General features: G+C 35.9%; 1 protein-coding gene across 1 annotated transcript in view; it reads right to left on the minus strand.

Moving 5' to 3' along the window:
• The window catches only part of LOC148943767 (ADAMTS-like protein 5), a 184,833-nt gene that overhangs the window by 126,453 nt on the left and 37,419 nt on the right, over positions 1-20,961 (minus strand). The window contains exons 2-3 of the mRNA XM_089101232.1: positions 20,030-20,167; positions 7,632-7,819 (exon numbers count right to left, since the gene is read on the minus strand). Of these exons, the coding sequence (XP_088957358.1) occupies positions 7,632-7,819; positions 20,030-20,142 (301 nt within the window). The 5' untranslated portion in view covers positions 20,143-20,167. The remainder of the gene's footprint in view (positions 1-7,631; positions 7,820-20,029; positions 20,168-20,961) is intronic.

Here is a 20,961-nt window from a genome sequence, read left to right on the forward strand (position 1 = left end):
CAGTGATAAGAAATGACTTTTTCAATTTGATTTCCTCGCCCCATCTCGAGAAACGCAGCAGACCAAATCTAATGAAGCGTAGACTCTTTCAGACATATGCTTCATTGAGCAAATTACCACGAGAAAAGGCCATAAAAATCAGGGAACAGCTTCCGTACACAGTTAAATTCATAAATTAGTAATTAAAACTAAGATACTAACAGTCTTTTGTCCGTTTATAAAAGATGCATCTTGAGAGTTCAGTGTTCAGCAGTATTTTTGCAAACAAGATGGGTCAAAGAACTGTACTCTAAATCAGAGTGCGTGCATTCTGAGAGTCTGAGGCACAGACTCATGTATACCCTGTAATGCCTGTGCTGTGTTTGTATACCAATTATGCAGACAGCAGATAAAATATTTTACCTTTAGAAGGTAGGGTTTCCATTTTTTCAAGGTTTCGGGTTTATTGCATTTCCGAAGAAAGAATAAGCAAGGATTTGAGAATCTACTGAGATTCAAGGCGAGTTTCAGTCCAACGTTGTTCATGAGCAACTCCTCAACATAACCTCAGGTCAAGTCAAGCAATGCTCCTAATCAGGCTCCATTGCTAATTTTTACAATTGTTTCCTCCCCAGGCTATTAAAAATAAAATGTTTTGTTTAAATATTTTAAATAACGTGATTTTAAAATTTAAAAATAGAATAATATTTTAATTTTAAGCGAGTAAACAATATACGTTTTAAAGTAAAAATCCTGCTTCTTCAGCTTCGTCAATATGTTTGCCCGACGATAAAGTGGAAGCTAAGAAACAAAACCACTATTCATATTCTCGCAAAAAGGGATAGCGGGAGGACGGTCCCTACTCTGTCTCATTTTCTTTCTTCCTTCCTCGCCACTGATGGATCCAGGGGACAGGAGGGACCCTGCCCCCCCCCCCCCAATTTTTTTCTGGTGCCCTCTTTCCCTGTTTATTTCTTTTTTTCACTCTTTTATTAGAATAAATTTGTCAGTTTGGTCAATTATTAGCACCTTTTTCAGATTGGGCCCCCAAGATTTCGGTCATCAACGACCTTGTCACAGTACCTCCTAGATTTTCCTCAAGATCCGCCCCTGCTCCTCACCTCTCTTTCTCTCTCCCTTTTTCTCTATTATCTTTGTCCGTACTTCACGCTGACCCAAAAATTTTCAAAACCTTTTTGCTTGTTAAAAACTGAACTGGAAATTTTCAATGGAACATTATAGTAAAAAATGAGTATTATTTTTTTTTTAACAAGCAAGGGCAAGACAACCTCCAAATCCATCTAAGTTAGTTTCGTACTGTCACCACTTCAACCCTATACCCCCTGTCTTCCAAGATTGCTGCTAAGACATAACCCCATTACTAATGCGGGTGAGAATCAAGATTAAAAAAAAAAAAAATAGAACAAAATGCCTTAAGAAAAGAAAGATTTCTATTTTTGATTTCATCAATGCGGTGATGTTTTTTTAATTGATTATAAGACATTTGGCAACATAGATTTTTAATAATGCTTCACTAATATATTACTTTGATAAGTTTTTGTTTGAATGTCTTGAGTAGTTTTTACTATTTAGATTCATGTCGCTTGTTATTGCAAATATTCAGATCTTAGCTTTGTTCATTTGCAGGAGAAAGGATGTCAAAACTGGTGTTTCTTTCAAGCCCGCATTTTTTTGTGATATTTTTCATAATTAGTTGTTTATTTATGGTATATACTTTTTTTGGATTTTTTTCCCATTTGTATTTCACTCATTCGAAATAAATTCTTGCGTAATGAATACGTGCCAACGCTAAGCATGCAGACATTTCTCTCTGCGTTTTGTTCAGAATGCAAAAAGGGGTATAAACTCATACAAACTGAGATTTTCCATTAAACGCTATTGGGTTTGGATTGATGGATGGTCTTTATGCAAGTGTGCCCACCTGAATATTCCTTTTGCAACAAAAGTTTGTGTGTGTGGGGGGGGGGGGTTAAAAGCACCAAAACAGACAATGCACATGAAATTGAGGGAATGTTTTCGAAGAACCTAACCTAAATAAAGAAATTATCTTCATCAAATACTATGCAGATAACATGGGCGCCCATAAGCTGAATTCCAGGGGGGGAAAACCTCGTCTAATTGGCACTTTTAATGCTATATAATAGAAATCTCAGAACAAAAGTATAAAAATAAGGCAGCATCATTCAGCCATGGGGGGGCACGAGTCCCCCCTGGCCCCCATATGGGCGCCCATGGCAGATAATTATGTTTATTTATTTTTCCAATGTGGCATACCCACTTACGCCAATGAATACGAGGTTGAACTTACGAAAACTAACATCTTGAATCCTAAAAATGTTGTACAAAAATCTTTAAATGTTGATCTAATTCCATATTTCATTCATTTTTTTTTTCATTTGTCAAACCCTCTGTTTGGCAATTAATCATCGAAAATCGATTTTCAAAAGAATAGTATGAATGAGGAAGGTGCAGACTTTAACTAATTGTTTCAATGGCAAAGGTTAGCTTTGTTAGCTTGGCGGAATCGGGGCGGGCATATTTGCATCTAATCCCTATTGTAATGTTGGGAAATGAAATGCATGACGCGTTCACTTCTGATCTGACCTCTACCAGGGTAATCGGAAAAGGCATTTTAATTCGCATTTAATATCAGGTCTTATCATCTCCTATATTCAAGATTAAAATTTTCGCCGACAAAATTTTGGTTGCATTTATAATTTTTATATATTCTATCATACACTAAAATAAATAAAACAAAGAAGTACACAAAGAAAAAGGCCCTTGATAGGCTATAACTAGCCCTTAAGATGATAAATATTGGTTTTGTCAGTTTTTTTTTACGAATTTTGGGCAGGGCAGACTTCAAGGGCACCAACTATTGGGGTAGGAGTGTGGCGATTTCCCCTCTAGTTTTGGGGAAATACTACATTTTGTGGTATTTTTATTTACAAAGTAAAAAATATAAAAATGCCACCCCTTTAGATTTGTAAAAATATCTTAATTTTTTTCTTCATTTTTGAAAAATTGAAAAGAATCCTTACCCTCTCCCCCTAAAATACCGCAAATAAGCACTCTTAATGTTATTAGTGTTTTTGTTTTTATTACTATCAATTTTTTAAACAATATTTGAGGAAAGAAACAAAATTTTAAGAACGAAACGATATTTGAAATCTGACTTTGTTATAGGTTAAAATTGGTTTCAGGGCTTAGCTATGTGCTTTTAATCAGTGGGTTCACCTCATAACCATAACCAGTGGGTTCACAAAATTAGATAACTCCTCAAATAACTACTTTTGGTTAATATGTGCTCATAATTATCATTTGATTTTTTCTAGTAAAAATGAGAAACGGAATTTTGGTCGCAGATACTTAGAATTGGATGTACAATGCAACGACATCAGTTTCCGCCTCGACCATCGTTTGCGATAACCATGTATAAATCTCAAGGACAAACGTTCGAATTTGTTGGCGTCGACCTTCGTACACTAGTCTTTAACCATAGTATTTTATGAGTAGCATTTTCTTGTGTTAAACAGCAAAATAGCTTGGAAGTTCTATTACCACCTGAAAATGAACTTCGCACGGATTACGTTGTGCTGAAAGAAGCCCTGAACGCTCCTGGTGAACCGTGTAAAAGTCTTGACAGGAACAGTGACGACGATTAGCCTCTCTTGGTATCATCGATTTTTATGTTTCAGCCGAATAGAATAAAACACGATTATTAAAGTTGTTTTGCGAAAGACATTAAAAACAACTGTCTTTCTTTTCACCGAGCGAAACTGGGCCCCCTGGTACTGTTGATTAACGTTTATGATTTATGAATGACTCGGTTTTTTTATGAATTAATTTAAAAAAACACTTTTTCCAGAAAATAAGTTTTTCAAGGAAAAATAAAGAACTCCATCAAACCAAAAATGAGCAAAAAGGGAATATAATGATCTACCAAGCGTAAAACTACCGCATATCTGTATCAATAAACAAATGAAACCCAAAACGAACAGAAATTACAATAAATATCCGAGTCAAACTCAAAACGAGAAGAAATTAACATGAATAGGGCTCGCAACATTTATGCGTCCTCAATGCTAGAACATAATTTGCACTTTATAGACAACAAATTAAATGTTTTCATTTTTATAACTTTAATAAATCAGAATTATTAAGGTTTTAAATAATAAATATCAGCATATGTATATTAAACTGGCAATGCACATTCATTTGTAATTGAAACATGCATACCTTTTCTCAATAACATATACTATATGTAAATAATAAACAAATTGCCAAACTTACCACCCTTGCCCTGAGGCCTAGGGGGGGTGATGACATCCCTAAATGCATAATTACTGAGTTTTTCAATGATGCTGAAAAGATATTGATGTCTCAAAAATTTGCTTAGTTGTTTGTTTTGGGAAATGGTGGGCGTGGGAGGGGGGGGGGTGACTGCTTTCAAATCACTTTTGACTCTTAAAAAGAGTACCAACTTCCAATTTTAAATCAAATGAACCCCACATGAAGCTTAGACGAAAACCCATTCCATAAGATCCTTGTATGCCCCCAGAGCATAACTTACAACCCTCGTCCCTGGGTTATTGGGTTTTTGTCAAACCTGGAGGCATTGTTATATGTTTTTTGGACTATTTTGAATAAAATGGCTATCTCACAATTTCAATCAGATGCGTTCGGCGAAGAGGGGGAGTTAAGGGGGAGAGCATGTTGCCCTCCATCACTTTTGACTCAAAAAAGTGAACTAGAAATTCCAATTTTCAACCAAATGAGCCACCCCTAAAGTTCATACAATCATCCTTCCCGTAAACACCTTAAATACCCTTGGGCATAACTTACAACTCTTGCCCCCAGACTCTGGTAGTTTGTACCAACCCCAAAAGCCTTGTTATATGATCTTTGGACTATTTTTAATAAAGCAGCTATCTCAAAAATTTCTATTGCATACTTTTCAGGAAAACACGACATGTGGGGTAAGGGGTAACTGCCCTCTGATCACTTTGACTGTTAAAAAGGGAACTAGAGCTTCTGATTACGAATCAAATGAGCCCCCTCCTATGTATATACGACCACTCTTTCCATAAAAACCTTCTATGCCCCCAGTGCATAACTTACAACCCTTGCCCTGAGGGATTTGAGGAGAGGGGCTGTCATCCTCAAAGACATAATTTCTGGACCTTTCTACTACGCTGAAAAAATTTCTATCTCAAAATTTTGATTAGATAGGTTTGGGGAAATCACGGATATGGGGAGGGGGCTATGGCTGGTTGCTCTCAAATCACTTTTGACTCTTAAAAAGGGAACTATAACTTCCAATTTCAAATCAAATTACCCCATTTGAAGTTTATACGACCACCCATTCCATAAAAACCTGATATGCCCCCAGGGCATAACTTACAACTCTCTCCGCAGGGCTCTGGGGGGGCTGTGTCAAACCTGGAAGCATTGCTACATGTTCTTTGGATTAATTTAAACAAAATGATTATCGCAGAATTTCAATCAGATGTGTTTGGTGAAAAGAGGGATGAACAAAATGAACAAAATTTCTATCTCGAAATTTTGATTGGATGTGTCTGGAGAAATGATGGGCGTGGGGGGGGGGAGCTAGTTGCTCCCAAATCTCTTTTGACTCTTAAAAAAGGGCCGTATAACCAATTTCAAATCAAATAACCCAATCTGAAGTATACACGACCGCCCATTCCATAGAAACCTTCTATGCCCCCAGGGCATAATTTACAATCCTTGCCCCGAGGGCTTCGGGGAGGGGGATCAAAAACAATAAGAACAATAGGGAATTCTTTTCGTAAGAGAGTGAAAATTTTTTCGAATGAATATTTCGGCCCTATGTCCAAGGGCCGTCCTCAGCAAAACATAAATATATAAAAGAAGAAAGACTTACAACTTCGCTGAAGTAAGGATGCTGAGAATGTTTTAAAAAAGTTTTATTTTAGTTTTTATTTGTCGTATGTTGTTGTAAGTCTTTCTTCTTTTATATGTTTAAGTTTTGCTGAGGACGGCCCTTGGATATAGGGCTGAAATATTCATTCAAAAAATTTCCACTGTCTTACGAAAAGAATTCCCTATTGTTCTTATTGTTTTTGATGTCTGTACTGGAAAGGCAGTGTGGTCTTCGTCGATATTTTCTTTGGGGAGGGGGGGGGGTTCATCCTCAAAAACATAATTTCTGGACCTTTCAACTACGCTGAACAAGATTTTTATCTCAAAATTTTGATTAGGTGGGTTTGGGTCAATGACGGGTGTTGGGGGGGGGGGGCAATGGCTGGTTTCTCTAAAATCACTTTTGACTCTTAAAAAGGGCACTGTAACTTAAAAAGGGCACCAATTTCAAATCAAATAACCCCATCTGAGGTTTATACGACCTCCCATTCCATAAAAACCTTATATGCCACCAGCGTTTAACTTACAACCCTTGCCCTCAGGATCTGGGGATTTGTTTCAACCCCAAAAGCCTTTTTATATTATCTTTGAACTATTTTGAACAAAATGGCTTGGAGGGGTAGCTGCCCTACAATCACTTTGACTCTTATAAGGGCACTAGAACTTCTGATTACCAATCCATAGAGCCCCCTCCGAAATTTATTCGGCCACCCTTACTATAAAAACCTTATATGCCCCTAGGGCATAATTAACAGCCCTTGCTCTGAGGGCTGAGGGGCGGTGTTGTCATCTTCTAAGATATAATATCCGGACCTTTCGACTACGCTGAACAAAATGGCTATTTTGAAATTTCAATTTGATGTGCATGGGTAAATGATGGGCAGAGGGGAGGGATGGGGGCTGGTTGCCCTCTAATCATTTTTGATTATTAAAAAGGGCACTAGCCCTCATCGTTTCGAATCGAATGCACTTTTTTTGAAGTTTTTACAACACCTCCTTCTATACGAAGACTATGGTCTGAAACAAACCAAAAAATAAAAACACATTGTGCCAACATCGTTCTTTACTTAGGCAGCGCTATTATGCTGCCTAATTTCAATGTCACTGCTTGTATTGCAGAAGTGACACAGTAAAATGGCAAGAGCTTGGTTTGGAGAGTCCATGGCAGCACTAATTTATCCCCCAGTATTTTCTAATAATATCATGTTTTGTCTTCTGTCAGATTCAGCCTGAAGAATGCAAAACTGCTGTTCCATATCATCTGCAGATTAACGAAATTCCTTGACTGTAAAGGTCCTTGCGGGAAAATATAGGGGAAGGGGCAAACATATCTTTCATTTTTGCAAGTGAAAATACAAGAAAAGGTATTTTTCAGAATCAGACGGAGGGATTTTGTTTTTTCATTCCAAAGTAAATACCAATAGGGGACTCCTCCTTCTGTCCCTCTACCCCCAATTGGGACCTTGGGATGGGTTCGAAGCCTGAGCTGTTTCTCTCCAGGCATAGACACTGCTGTCCCAAGCTTCAATCTCTTCCAAACTCAAAAAACTTACCTTATATCTTCACCGTGATTGGTCGGTCAGGACAATTACGTTCCAAAGCTGCACATAGCCCAACTCACCGAACTGCGCATGGTATGCAGTATTGGTACTGAAGATTTGCCTGATTTTGTTTTGTCAAAAAATGTGACTATAATATGCCTCGGACATTATAAAGGAAAAAATTACCTCCAGTATAAGGAATCCACTTTGTCACGGTAATTCCGCCGATTGTTCTGCCATTGTAAGCAGCACATTGGTTTCCTTTGAAATTGTCAACTAAAACAGCACATGGTTGAACAGAGCAGGACTTGTATTCAACAGAATCCCCAGTGCATTTCTGATAGCTTGTCCTGATTCCTGATCCTAGAGTTACCCTAAAAGAATAACTGACGTTCTAGTTGTGTACAAACATTTCATATGGTTACCGATAAATAGTAACCACCTAGAAGAGACTGATAGCTTGAGACTGATCAACATTACTAATTTGACATAATTGATAATATCAATAGAGGCATTTCTGATAGCTTGTCCCAATGCCTGATCCTAGTATTAACCTAAAAGAATTATTCAATTTCTAATTTCGTACTATCATTTCATGGCGTTACCGTAACGGTAATGGCCACCTAGTAGAAAGTGAGGTAAATAATTAGGGTAATAATTAATTCTCTGGCGGTAATTCGTTCATATTCAATCAAATTCACACATCAAGTCAAAGAAAAGGAATGATCAAAATATTTATCTATCATTCAGTGCTATAGTTTCTAATAACCACAGCAATTGGATAAACTCCACATCAACAAGATTTAAAGATAACTGAAAAATTTGTTAGCTTAACGAAGATTAAAATATAACTTTAGCAATTATTTTGAATTAAATACAGTTTTGCCAGGTAAACAATTCGTTGCCATTAATATCAATAATCAGCCGTATCGTATCGGGGCAGTCGCTACTCTTGAAAAGTATCACTGCTTTTAGTAAAGGATTTTTTTTTCGATTCCCAAAAAGTAGTTATGCCACCAGTGATACCATAAAACAGATTTTAGCCATCATGGTTGCAGCGACAGCTAAAACCTAGTAAAGAGCGAATCACGGCCCATTGTGACCAAAAATTAAAAACGTGTTTAAAACAAACAACAAACAACTGTCTAGTGAGAAAAAATCATCATTTGTAGCTGATTCAGGATTTATAACTACTTTTTCAATTACTCTAAATAGTAAAAGATTGTTGTGAAAACTAATTAATGGGAATGTATATATATATATATGTATATACATATATATATATATATATATATATATATATATATATATATATATATATATATATATATATATATATATATATATATATATATATATATATATATATATATATATATATATATATATATATATATATATATATATATGAGAGAGAGAGAGAGAGAGAGAGAGAGATACATCGCTATATTCCGGAATACGGTCTCATCGGAGATGCAATTATTTGCCGTATTTAAAATAAAACACTTAAGCGATAGTATAGTATTAAGTTTAAAGTTTCCAACAATTTCAATCCTCCCCTCCAAAAAAAAAGTCCAAAACAATTCCAAATGTATAACTTTCGTCATGGCCGCAGTAATTCATTAGAAGAGATACGCAGAAAAAAATGGAGCGTTTCAAAAATAGAACTGGTCTTGATGAGAAACTCACCAGCGAGTTATGCAGCTTGCTGAATCACAGAAGCCCCAATTTTTTAATATACTATAGAGGGAGGGGGGCAAATTTTTTTTCAAGTTATTGCGGGGTAATTTTGTTATTTTCGTTATTTTCAAAAGAAATACAAAAAAAAATTATTTTTACTGTATAGAGGGGAATAATCTTGAAGGGGCAATTGACACTCTACCGTCCCCTATTGGTGCCCTGTCAGAAAGTAGGAAAACTATATATTTGAATTTTAAATAAATATTTCAATTTTGGATTTGTCAATATTTATTTTAGAACAGAAATGTACTAGCACTATGGTATCAAACCTTGGTGTTTCCTAGCTCGAGAGAATTTTGAAGAAGTTCCATCGCCTTTTTTTAGGTTTCCCAATCGCCAGAAGCAATCATCACCACACCAAAAAATCCACCGACAATTTGAATTAATAGAATTTGTAAGCTTTGCTGGTGTTCTTTTCTTTAAAATAATCCCCACACTTCCGCACATCCGCACCCAATTTTGCGTATAATGGCAGTTATTGTAGTGTCCTCAATTAGTGTCAACAACCCCGTTCATTAATGGGTATTCTTGTTCCTAATAAAACATATTCGAAAAGATAAGTTCCTTAGAAGAAAAATTCTCTCTTAGAAACCTTACTGGGAATGAATGACCACGATTAATTTGCAGCGCTGACAAAGGGAAAAAATCCAAATTACTTTTCGTTTCTAGGGTAGAAAGTGTATATAAAGTTTATTGGTTAAACTGGAACACATTTTGTAGGCTAGTCACATTATTCTTTAAGTTTATGTTAGAAAAGGAAGGCACGTAACCCGTCTCTAAAAAAATGATCGGTTCCCTTATGCCCCTGCAGTTCTTCCACGTGATTGGTACTCTTGTATGAAATTTTAGGCCTGTATTACTACAAATTTACAAATTTAGTGATGGATTCGTTTATGTATATTGCTGCTCCAGGATTTTTTTAGGGGGGGGGCAAAATAGGTTGTTCCCATAAACTTGCATTAGGAGCAAGTTTAATTAACGCAAACTTGAGTTAATTAAGTAAATTACACTACTTTAGTCTAAGTTAGGGGGGGCCTCGCCCCCTGGATCCGCCACTGTGTTCTGTACTCCTAAACTCAAAGAGTTCACCTCAATTATTAATAAGCTATTTACTGGCTACGATCTGTGATTAGCAGATCAATCGATGCTCTTCCTTTGGTTGGGCTATCGGTAATAATCTTCAGGTTTTAGCCTACTTTTCTTCTCAAATTAAAGTGGCATATTTTAAATATTCTCAAATTTTTACTTGGTTTTCCCCCAAGCACCTGTAACACATCCTTCAAAGTATGCATATTAAAGGCCCGCTTGAGGCAGTAGACTAACAGAAAAGTGCGATCTCCTAGTAAAAAAAAGTAAAAAATTATTTACGTTCCAGATATCTATTTTCTTTTTTGAAAACTTTAAAATTTACACGCGGCTCTTTGAGTTCTTTTTAACGAACCCCCTCAAGAAAGTATAGCCAATTTTTGTCAGAAATAAGCCAAAAATGTCAACAATAAAAATAATTCTTGATATATAAAGAAAAGATAAAAAACTCACTCTTCCTACTCGTACCGTAATAGCCAAAGACAATTTAAAATAGCGCTAAAACAACCACTGTATTGCCCGGGTTAAATGTTCACAAAACATGGCTAAAATCACCCTCCCTCTCCTCCTCCAAAAGAACTCAATTAATTATTGAGCAAAATTAGGCAAAACAAGAATTGTCAATTAAAAATTAATAGATCTTTATCCAAAAAAACATTGTTAACGAAGAATTGTCGAATAAAATCAGTTCCGGCTATTAAGAGTCAGTTTAAACTATTCAATCTCACAAATCATTATCATCTTTTACCCCCCTCCCTCTAAGAAAACTTCGGAAATTTAGTCAATATTAAGCAACAAATATAAAACAGTTGTCATTTTGGAACTAATAAATTTATGTCAAGAAAAACATTATCAGTAGAGAATTGTCAAATCATCTTTGAAGTATCAACAACAAAAAACAAACACACACACTCTGGTCTGAAAAATGTCCTCGGCCTAACTGCCTAGCACAATTCAAAATGATAAGTCCTTCCGAAGAAAGGTCATCGCTCATAAAGTTCACACAAAACGATCCATGAATAATTTAAGGTGCTGATGAGGTTGTTTCTTGCATGGTCACTCTACAGGAAAAAATTGAAAAAAAAACAACTTTGAAAATGCATGCCAAAAAATAAAACAGATAACATCGTTCTTTTCGTACTTCATTTCTGGCCAGCGGTGGCAACCACTTGACTTGTCGCCAGCAAATAACACACCTATTTATTTGCCTACTACACTGATTTATGGCAAGATGGAGTCCTGCCTCCCAAGAAAATAGTTACTGTTTATACGACTTACAATTGAAGGACAGAATAAATTGTACATAATTTATTGAACATTTTATCTGATTTTATGTACTTTTCTTACTCATTTATGTTCACAAATTAGGCATTGTCAACAATTCATCTGCAATTATTAAAACGGCCTTAGGATCCAGACTTAATGCCCAAGTCACACCATAGTAAGACATGTTAAAAAAGGTAAAATTTATGAATGATGAGTATTTTTCTTGGTTTTAGCATCATACTTATAGCAGAGAGGTGACAAAATTTAAATATCAAGAAATTGGGCTGAAAAACCCAACATTAATTCTTTGAAAATATTATATATTAAGGCGATTAATGGACAGGGCCACTTAAAGAAGACTGACGGCACTGACAACCAGTCCCGTCTGCTTTGACAACCCTGCTGAGCAAGAGTATTAAGTCAAAAGTAGTCAATTCTGTAGTAATACTACATCTTCATACATTTCGTCATATTCATCATTTAGGTAGGAAAACTCCAGTTCTAAGCTTCCATATTTTCTACTTAAAAAAAAAATCACTCTGACTGGTAATTTTCTCTCACTCTCTCCCCCTAATGAAGCCAGGTATAGCCCTCCTCATCAAGAATAGGTTCACAAGACAGAACGATACCAATTAAAAACAAAATCTCTAAGGCTTTGTATATTGCCTAGGGCTAAATCCACCTCCATTAGAATGGGGCGGGGCTGGTGGGTAATGGCAAATGTAGTAATTACTACTTTTGAAAAGAACACTGAATGAAAATCTTTTATCTCCTTTTTTCCCCTATCCGATTTCTCTCTTATACCATAGATTTACCCATAATTTCGTTAAGGGAAAACGATCAAGAAACGCTGCAAATTTAATTCCGGCTGTTCATTACCAATATTTTAAAATAAAAGTTCAAAATAGGGATAGAATCCTTTTTAATAGACAGTGTATAGCAATTCACAAAAATACCAGATATTTGGGTCACTGTATATGTGACCGAAATATCTGGTATTTTTGTGAATTTCTATACACTGTCTATTAAAAAGGATTCTATCACTATTTTGAAATTTAATTATATCGTCATGGAAAGGCAGTGTGGTCTCCAAAATTATCTATACCAATATTTCAAATTAATTTATCCATAATTTACCATCTTCTGTAAGAACAAAGACTAATTTTCAGCAAATTGTAAGCAACATATAAGATATAATATATTAAATAAACATACATTTACATATAATAAAATGTATATAAATATTTTTTGTAAATATATTTCATAAAAGATATGACAATCAAAAGGAAAAAGAGAGACTACTGTCCTACACTTCTAGGTTAAAAGGCGTTTTTTAATTCAGTTGGTTTATTCTCGTGACGTGCTTTCGTACTCCAATATTATTCTTTATGTGTATGTCAGAAAAGGAAGCCAAATACAACCAAATTCCTTTTTTTTACTGATGTCTTTAACCGTTTTAGATGTAGTAAGTTTCAAGCGAGTAAAAAGAATGTAAATCTGATTGGTTGGTCACAAATTTTGAGCCAGTAAAAAAACTAGTTACTTTCTGAGTCACAACATTTTAAAAAGTAAACTCTCTATTACACCACATAAATATTTTATAAAGTATTTGTTTACACAGTTAGATATTATTATAATATATAATAGGAGCAATAGTTAATTATAGTTAATAATATAGGTATTATAGCTAACAAAATGTAATAATAATTATTAAAATTTAATAATAAATGGCTAATAGCAGATTACTAATAATAGTTGATAATATAATATAATACTTTTAACTTTATTTATATAATTATAAGTATTCATTAAGGATCTATTTACATATTATTATTTAAGTTGTTCGTGTAGTTATGTAAAGAAAAAGCATCACTATCTGATCAGATTCATATGAAATAAAATATTTTCTATGTAAAATGCAAAGTTCATTTAATTTAATTATATAAGTTGAAGATGGGAGCAGTGAAGATGTTAAAAGTAGAATAGCCAAGGCTCATGGTGTTTTTTCACAGTTAAAAAAAGTTTGGAAGAATAGGAAGATAAGTCTGCAAACCAAGATTAGAATATTAGAAGCTACAGTGTTGACAGTGGTCAAATATGGCTCTGAAGCATGGACGCTCCGAAAAGCAGATGAAGATTTGCTAGATGTTTTCCAGAGAAATTGCTTAATGATTGTTCTGGGTACCCTGCTGACTGACCGTATCACAGGCAGTGCAATCGCGCTGCCTAAGTAAAGAACGATGTTGGCACAATGTATTATTAATTTTTTGTTTTCCATACCGGGGCATTTCGTATCGAAGAAGTTGTCGTAGAAACTTCAAAAAGGGCTCTTTCGATTGGAAATTGGAATGGTTAGTGCCCTTTTTAATTGTCGAAAGTGATTGGAAGGCAGCTAACACCCCCCCCCCACGCCCATCATTCCCCCAAACACAGCTAATCAAAATTTCGAGAAAGCCATTTTGTTCAGCGTAGTTGATTTCCAGATAGAAATTATGTTTTTGAGGAGGACACTCCCCTACATCCCCCAGGGCAAGGGTTTTAAGTTATGTCCTGGGGGCAAATAAATACGATGTTGGCATAATGTATTATTTATTATTTTTCCCTTTAGACCAGAGCACTTTGTATTGAAGAAGTTATCGTAGAAACTTCGAAAAGGGCTCATTCAATGGGAAATTGGAGTGGCTTGTGCTCTTTTTAATAGACGAAAGAGATCGGAAGGCAACTACAGCCCCTTCCACGCCCACCATTTCCTGAAACACGTCCAATCAAAATTTTGAGATAGCCATTTTGTTCAGTGTAGATGATTTAAAGATAGAAATTATGTTTTTGAGGAGGAAACTCCCCAAAGCCCTCAGGGCAAGGGTTCTAGGTTATGCTCTAAGTTATGTTCTAAGTTATGCTATATAGAAAGCGTTGTCGTAGAAACTTCAAAAAAGGCTCATTCGATTGGAAATTCAAAGGGCTATTGCCCTTTTGAATGGTCGAAAGTGATTGCAGGGCAACTAACTCCCCTCTCACGCCCACCTTTTCCCCAAACACATACAATCAAAATTGTGTGATAGCAATGTTGTTCACCGTAGTTGAATGTACCGAAAATTTTCTCTTAAAGGATGACACCCCCCCCCCCCTCCACAGCCCTCAGGGCAAGTTTTGTAAGTTATGCCCTGGGGGCATATAAGGTTTTTATAGAAAGCGTTGTCGTAGAAACTTCAAAAAGGGCTCTTTCGATTGGAAACTGAAATGGCTAGTGCCCTTTTTAATAGACGAAAGGGATCGGAAGGCAACTACAGCCCCTTCAACGCCCACCATTTCCCAAGACATATCCAATCAAAATTTTGAGATAGCCATTTTGTTCAACGGAGCTGAAAGTTCTGGAAATTATATCTTTGAGCAGGTCCCTCCCCCCACAGTCTTCAGGGCAAGGGTTATAAGTTATGCCCTGGGGGGCATATAAGGTTTTGATCGAAATCTTTGTCATAGAAACCTGAAAAAGAGCTCATTCGATTGAAAATTCAAAGGGCTAGTGCCCTTTTTATTAGTTGAAAGTGTTTTGAGGGAAACTAAACCCCCTCTCACACCCACCATTTATCCAAACACATCTAATAAAAATTTTGATATAGCCTTTTTGTTCAACGTGGTTAGAAGTTTCAGAACTTAGGTTTTTGAGGATGATAACTCCCTCAAAGCCCTCGGGGCAAGGGTTGTAAGTTATGCCCTTGGGGCATATAAGGTATTTATAGATGGTGATGTTGTAGGAACTTCCAAAAGGGCTCATTAGATTGGAAAGTAGAAGGGCTTGTGCCCTTTTTAATAGTCGAAAGGGATTGGTGGATAACTAACACCCCTCTCACACCCACCATTACCCCAAACACATCCTATCAAAGCTTTGAGATAACCATTTTGTTCAACGTAGCTAAAAAGTCCAGAAATTACGTTTTTGAGGATGACACTCCCCCCACAGCCCTCAAGGTAAAGGTTGTAAGTTATGCCCTGGGGGCTTATAAGGTTATTTTTTTATAGAAAGCATTGTCGTAGAAAATTTAAAAAGGAATCATTCGATTGGAAATCGAAACGGCTAGTGCCCTTTTGAATAGTCGAAAGTGATTGGAGGGCAAGTAATCCCGCTCTCACGCCCACCATTTCCCCAAACACATCCAATCAAAATTTTGAGACAACCATTTTTTCAACGTAGTTGAAAGGTCTGGAAATTATGTCTTTGAGGATGACAACCCCCCCCCCACAGCCCTCAGGGTAAGGGTTGTAAGTTATGCCCTGGGGCATATAAGGTTTTTATAGAAAGCGTTGTCGTAAAAACTTCCAAAAGGGCTCATTCGATTGAAAATTCAAACGGATAGTGACCTTTTTAACAGTCGAAAGCAATTGGAAGGCAACTAACCCCCCAATCACGCTTACCATTTTCCCCAAACACATCCAATCAAAATTTTGAGATAGTAATTTTCTTCAACGTGGTTGAAAGTTCTGGAAATTAGGTCTTTGAGGGATAACAACTCCTTCCCCACAGCCCTCAGGGCAAGGACTGTAAATTATGCCCTGAGCGCAACTAAGGTTTTTATTGAAAGAGTTGTCGTAGAAACTTCAAAAGAGCTCATTTGATTGGAAATTGAAAGGGCTAGTGCCTTTTTTAATAGTTGAAAGTGATTGGAGAGCAATTAACGTCCCTCTCACGCCCACCATTTCCCCAAACGCATAAAAATCAAAATTTTTAGAACTATTTTTTCAACGTGGTTGAAAGGTTCGGAAATTATGGCTTTGAGGATGACAACCCCCTCACAGTCTTGAGGGCAAGGGTTGTAAGTTATGCCCTGGGGCATATAAGGTTTTTATAGAAAGCGTTGTCGTAAAAACTTCCAAAAGGGCTCATTCGATTGAAAATTGAAAGGGCTAGTGCCCTTTTTAATTGTCGGAAGTGATTGGAGGGCAACTAATCCCCCACTCACGCCCACCATTTCCCCAAAGACATCCAATCAAAATTCTGAGATAGCAGTTTTGTTCAACGTAGTTGAAAGTTCTGGAAATTATGTTTTTGATGATGACACTCACCCACAGCCCCCATGGCAAGGGCTGTAAGTTATGCCCTGGGGGCATATAAGGTGTTTATAAAAAGCGTTGTCGTAGAAACTCAAAAAGGGCTCATTCGATTATATTGAAGAATTTGTTTTCTTTCACCGTTCCCATCTAGTTTTTCCTAGTAATCTACCTACTTATGCTGTTTCGTTACACCCAATGCCAGGGCTTTTAGATAGTGTAAATTTGGCGGCTCATATCGAATGATTGAAAAAGGGGAAAACAAAATAACGAAATCTTAAAACAAGGCACCTGCTTTAATGTTCATATTCGTCTACATGAAAGAACTAGTAAAAGAGTTTTTTATCAGATTATTTTGGCTACACTACAATAATTTGGCTATTTTACAGGTACTACTTCCTATGTTCCCACAGACTGCAAATTTGTGAAAAGTTGTGTATCCACAAATTCTGGCATTAGTGTTTTTTGGCAACGTACGGGGATCACTCTAATTTGAATATTACATCGAGAAAAGACGTTTGGCAAACTACAGTCATGTCTAAAGTGGAAAAAACACAATTTAAGTGTCCGATTTGAGATCGATATAGCATTTATATTGATCAGCAGAGTTGAGCTGAAATCACCAAGGGGCTTACCACTTTCAAAATACGTGTGAAACAGGTAGTGCGCACCACACTTGATAGATCTGTGGCACTTGTGGAGTGAAGTACCTCAGGCACGGTATGAAGATTTGCAACACATTGCGTAACGCTTTGGGATGTGCTCCAGCGGGTAGAGAGTGGGCAACTCCTCCGAAATTAAATCGTAAGATCATGTAAAATTCGAATTTGAATAAAACTCGATATTTTTTATTGCGCAACTGGACGTTACTCCACTGGTATTTTGTTTATGTATTGAATAGTAAAACGAGACAAGCGGTAACTGTTACTATAAATGGCAAATGGTTATTTGTTGTTCATTCATGGTTTTTGTACGTGGGATGAGCATAATTTACTATAATATTTAAAGCACCAAAAATTAAGATGCAAATTGACATAAATACTCAACTTATTCGGATCAATTTTGAAGATATAATGGTGATTTGCATTCGTCTACAGTATGTAAATGGACTAACATCAAAGCTGCATCCAGAAGGGAGTTTGGGGGTTTGAACAAGCCCCCTTAAATACCTAACAAAAATACGTAGAAAAAAATTTCTGATGTTTTTTCAAGTTTTTTTTTGTAAACCCCACCTCTAAAAAAAATATCCCCGCCAAACAAAAATCCTGGATAAGAGCCTGACTAGCATGGTTGTTTTATTCAGTTATTAATTATGGTTGATATATTATAATTATCAATCCTAAAATTTACAATTAAATGTTCTGAATGTTTCAACCACACATCCAACTGACAATTCTTTTTCAAATTTTTGAAAGGTTTTTCTTTTCATATCTTCGATATTTGTGTTTTATTTTCATACACCTATAATATACAGTATTTTCTTAGTCGCTTTTCCCTCTATTTTGATAAAAGATTGTGGTTTCCACTTTGTTTCCTTTTTTCTTTTCTTTTTTTATTCTTGAAAGATGGCATTCTAAAAGATACCATTCCAATTTATGTTTTGCCCTATTCGAAACTATTAAGTCGGGATAGCTCTCGAACTTCAGTCTAGGCCAATTTCGAACTCGAACTGATTTCGAGTCAAGTCCCAACTCTGTGTCATTTCCATTTATTTTCTTCCTCTCAGGTTCACTGAGGACGTTTTGATGAAAGAGAAGATTTTTAAGCTAGTTTTCTTTACTGGCAAAAACAAATTCGTATTAACTTCTAAATTTAACTATCCCGTTGCTCTACAAAACATATCTAGCGAGAGTTATCTTGAAACTCAGGGACGTGTGGATTGCATTGTCAGAAAAGGCAAAAATAAAGCCAAGAAACTTGGAAATCTGGAAAATGTTCTTAGTAAGGGTTTTTTCGAACCCAGGTGTTTCGGAGAAATACACGGAAAATCTTATGAGAAAATGCGAGCTAATTAATTTTAGGATCCAACAGGACCCTAGTTTTAATTAAGGTCCGTTACCGATAAAAGTAAAGAGAAACAGAGAGTCTACTTGCAAAAAATCTTGCAACTAAAAAAATCTTTCTTTTTCTGGCTTAAAACTTTATACAAAAGAACCAATCATGTTTTGCCTTTTTACATGCAAAACGTTTGGTTCAACAGCGGGCAAACACAGCTACGGGTTTAAAAAAAAGTGATATTTGGCCTACTTTCTGGCATATGCTTAAGGAATAATTTCACTGGCTCACGCCACAAAAACATACCAACGATATAAAAGCAACAAATGATCACAACGAAAAAATAAACACAAAAAAAAACACAAATTAAACGAAAATATACAATCAGACACACAAAATACACAAATAAACAAAATACAAAAGATACACAAAAGAATATACAAAAACCAACGAAATAAAAGCAGACTTTTTAATAGGCAAGTTGGGACATCAACCTCTTTTTTCCTTTTTGTAAAAAGCTAGGAAACAGGATTCCAGACAAACCAATTAAAAACCAAGATATCAGATCTCGCCTAGCCATTGTTTCAACTGAGTCATTTCTCACAGCAAAGTGAATTGTCTAGCACTGAGAACAGTGAAAATAAAATTTGACTATCTCGATTGGTTAAGTGGAAAGTCCGGAAATCCAATCTTTAATGGAAAAGAACTCCGTATGCACTTATGCTGTTTTTTTAGCAGCGGGGGGGGCAAAAAAAAGGGTGAAAATTAACAAAACAAAAAGGGTAAAAACATACGGCACCAGAAGTTCAATCAGGACTGGGTTGATCTCCCTGAAGTAAGGACTAAAAGCTTATAGTTTTAATGGTCATATTTTAATGAGAGTTTCTTTCATATTTTCATTTGTTTTGCTGAGGGCGGCCCATGGATATAGGGTCAAAAAATTCATTTAGGGTTAAGGTTCTACAGTCTTAAGAAAAAAATCCTTTTTTTTTACTTGTTGTTTGTATTTATGATGGAAAGGCAGTGTGGTCTTCGTCACTATTTTTCTTTTTTCTAATATATTTCACTTTTGAAACTTCCCCATTGATTGTTTTATGAACTCAAAAAAATTAAGTTAGAAAACAAGACAAGTACTTAGAAGTGAGAGTCGTCAGACCAGCACTCCCACTAAAATATAGAAATTATACGTACTACACTGTAATTTCAAATAATATCAATACAACTTGCATATCTTTTACTTTTTTCAAATTTGAGCATCCTCCCCCAAACATTTTTGAGCATATGTCTACTCCAGATGGTTAATAGTTGGACAAAACCGTGGAAAATCTGTACCATGTTTTGATTTTAGACGGCTGACAATAACACCACAAACCATAAAATTGATAATTTGTGGATCTTTAGCCTCAAGTTCAGCCTTGCCTTTTGCCTCCAATTCAAAATTGTTAACATACCTGGCATATTCTCTTCTGCAGCTTCTTTTTCGACTTGACACACCTCCTCCACAGGTTTTGCTACATTGTGACCATGCAGACCATGGTGACCAGACGTAGACAAAAGAATGCATTGCAGACACGTAGCGATGAACATCGCTAGAAATATAGGACTTTAAGACACAATAATGGAAAATAATGAAGAAACATTGGGCAACTACAGGAGGACTGTGTATAAACATTCCCCCACAAAATATGAAAAATATACAATAAGTGAAAATATCATTTTTTGGCAGAACAAAATAGATGAAATTTTGGAAAAAAGTTCACTTTTCGACAAAAAAAAACATCTCTCATTCCTTTGGCCCCCTGCTTTTCAGAAAATTTCAAAATTTTTTTCCTCCCTCCCACCATTCTCTCTCTCTCTCTCTCTATCTCTCTCTCTCTCTCTCTCTCTCTCTCTCTCTCTCTCTCTCTCTCTCTCTCTCTCTCTCTCTCTCTCTCTCTCTCTCTCTCTCTCTCTCTCTCTCTCTCTCTCTCTCTCTCTCTCTCTCTCTCTCTCTCTCTCTCTCTCTTGGAAGGATTAACCAAGTGCCCATGCGATGAAGGGTGACAGCTGAACATTAGCACAAAACTAATTTAGAACTGCAGTTGAGCCCAAGAAAGTAACCCCCGCCCCCCCTAAAAATATCGTTGCTGTAACATATTGTTACAAAAATGAACTTGAATTAACGAACTAGTTTTAAAGCAAGGACAATACACACGATTTCATATAATAGACAAATTCAGGTGACAAGATATAATATTAAAAATTTAATAAACAAACTTAAATTATATCTCCAGATCCTGAGAATAATTCAATTCAAATAATTAGCTTTCATAATTCTACCACGCATACATACTTATACATAGTACGTAGTAAATAACATCATAGTATACATTATTGAGCCGTT

This window comes from Artemia sp. Qi Xiang Cuo, chromosome 15 (assembly GCF_049724085.1).
Source record: "Artemia sp. Qi Xiang Cuo chromosome 15, ASM4972408v1, whole genome shotgun sequence".
In the NCBI taxonomy this organism is placed as follows: Eukaryota; Metazoa; Arthropoda; class Branchiopoda; order Anostraca; family Artemiidae; genus Artemia; species Artemia sp. Qi Xiang Cuo.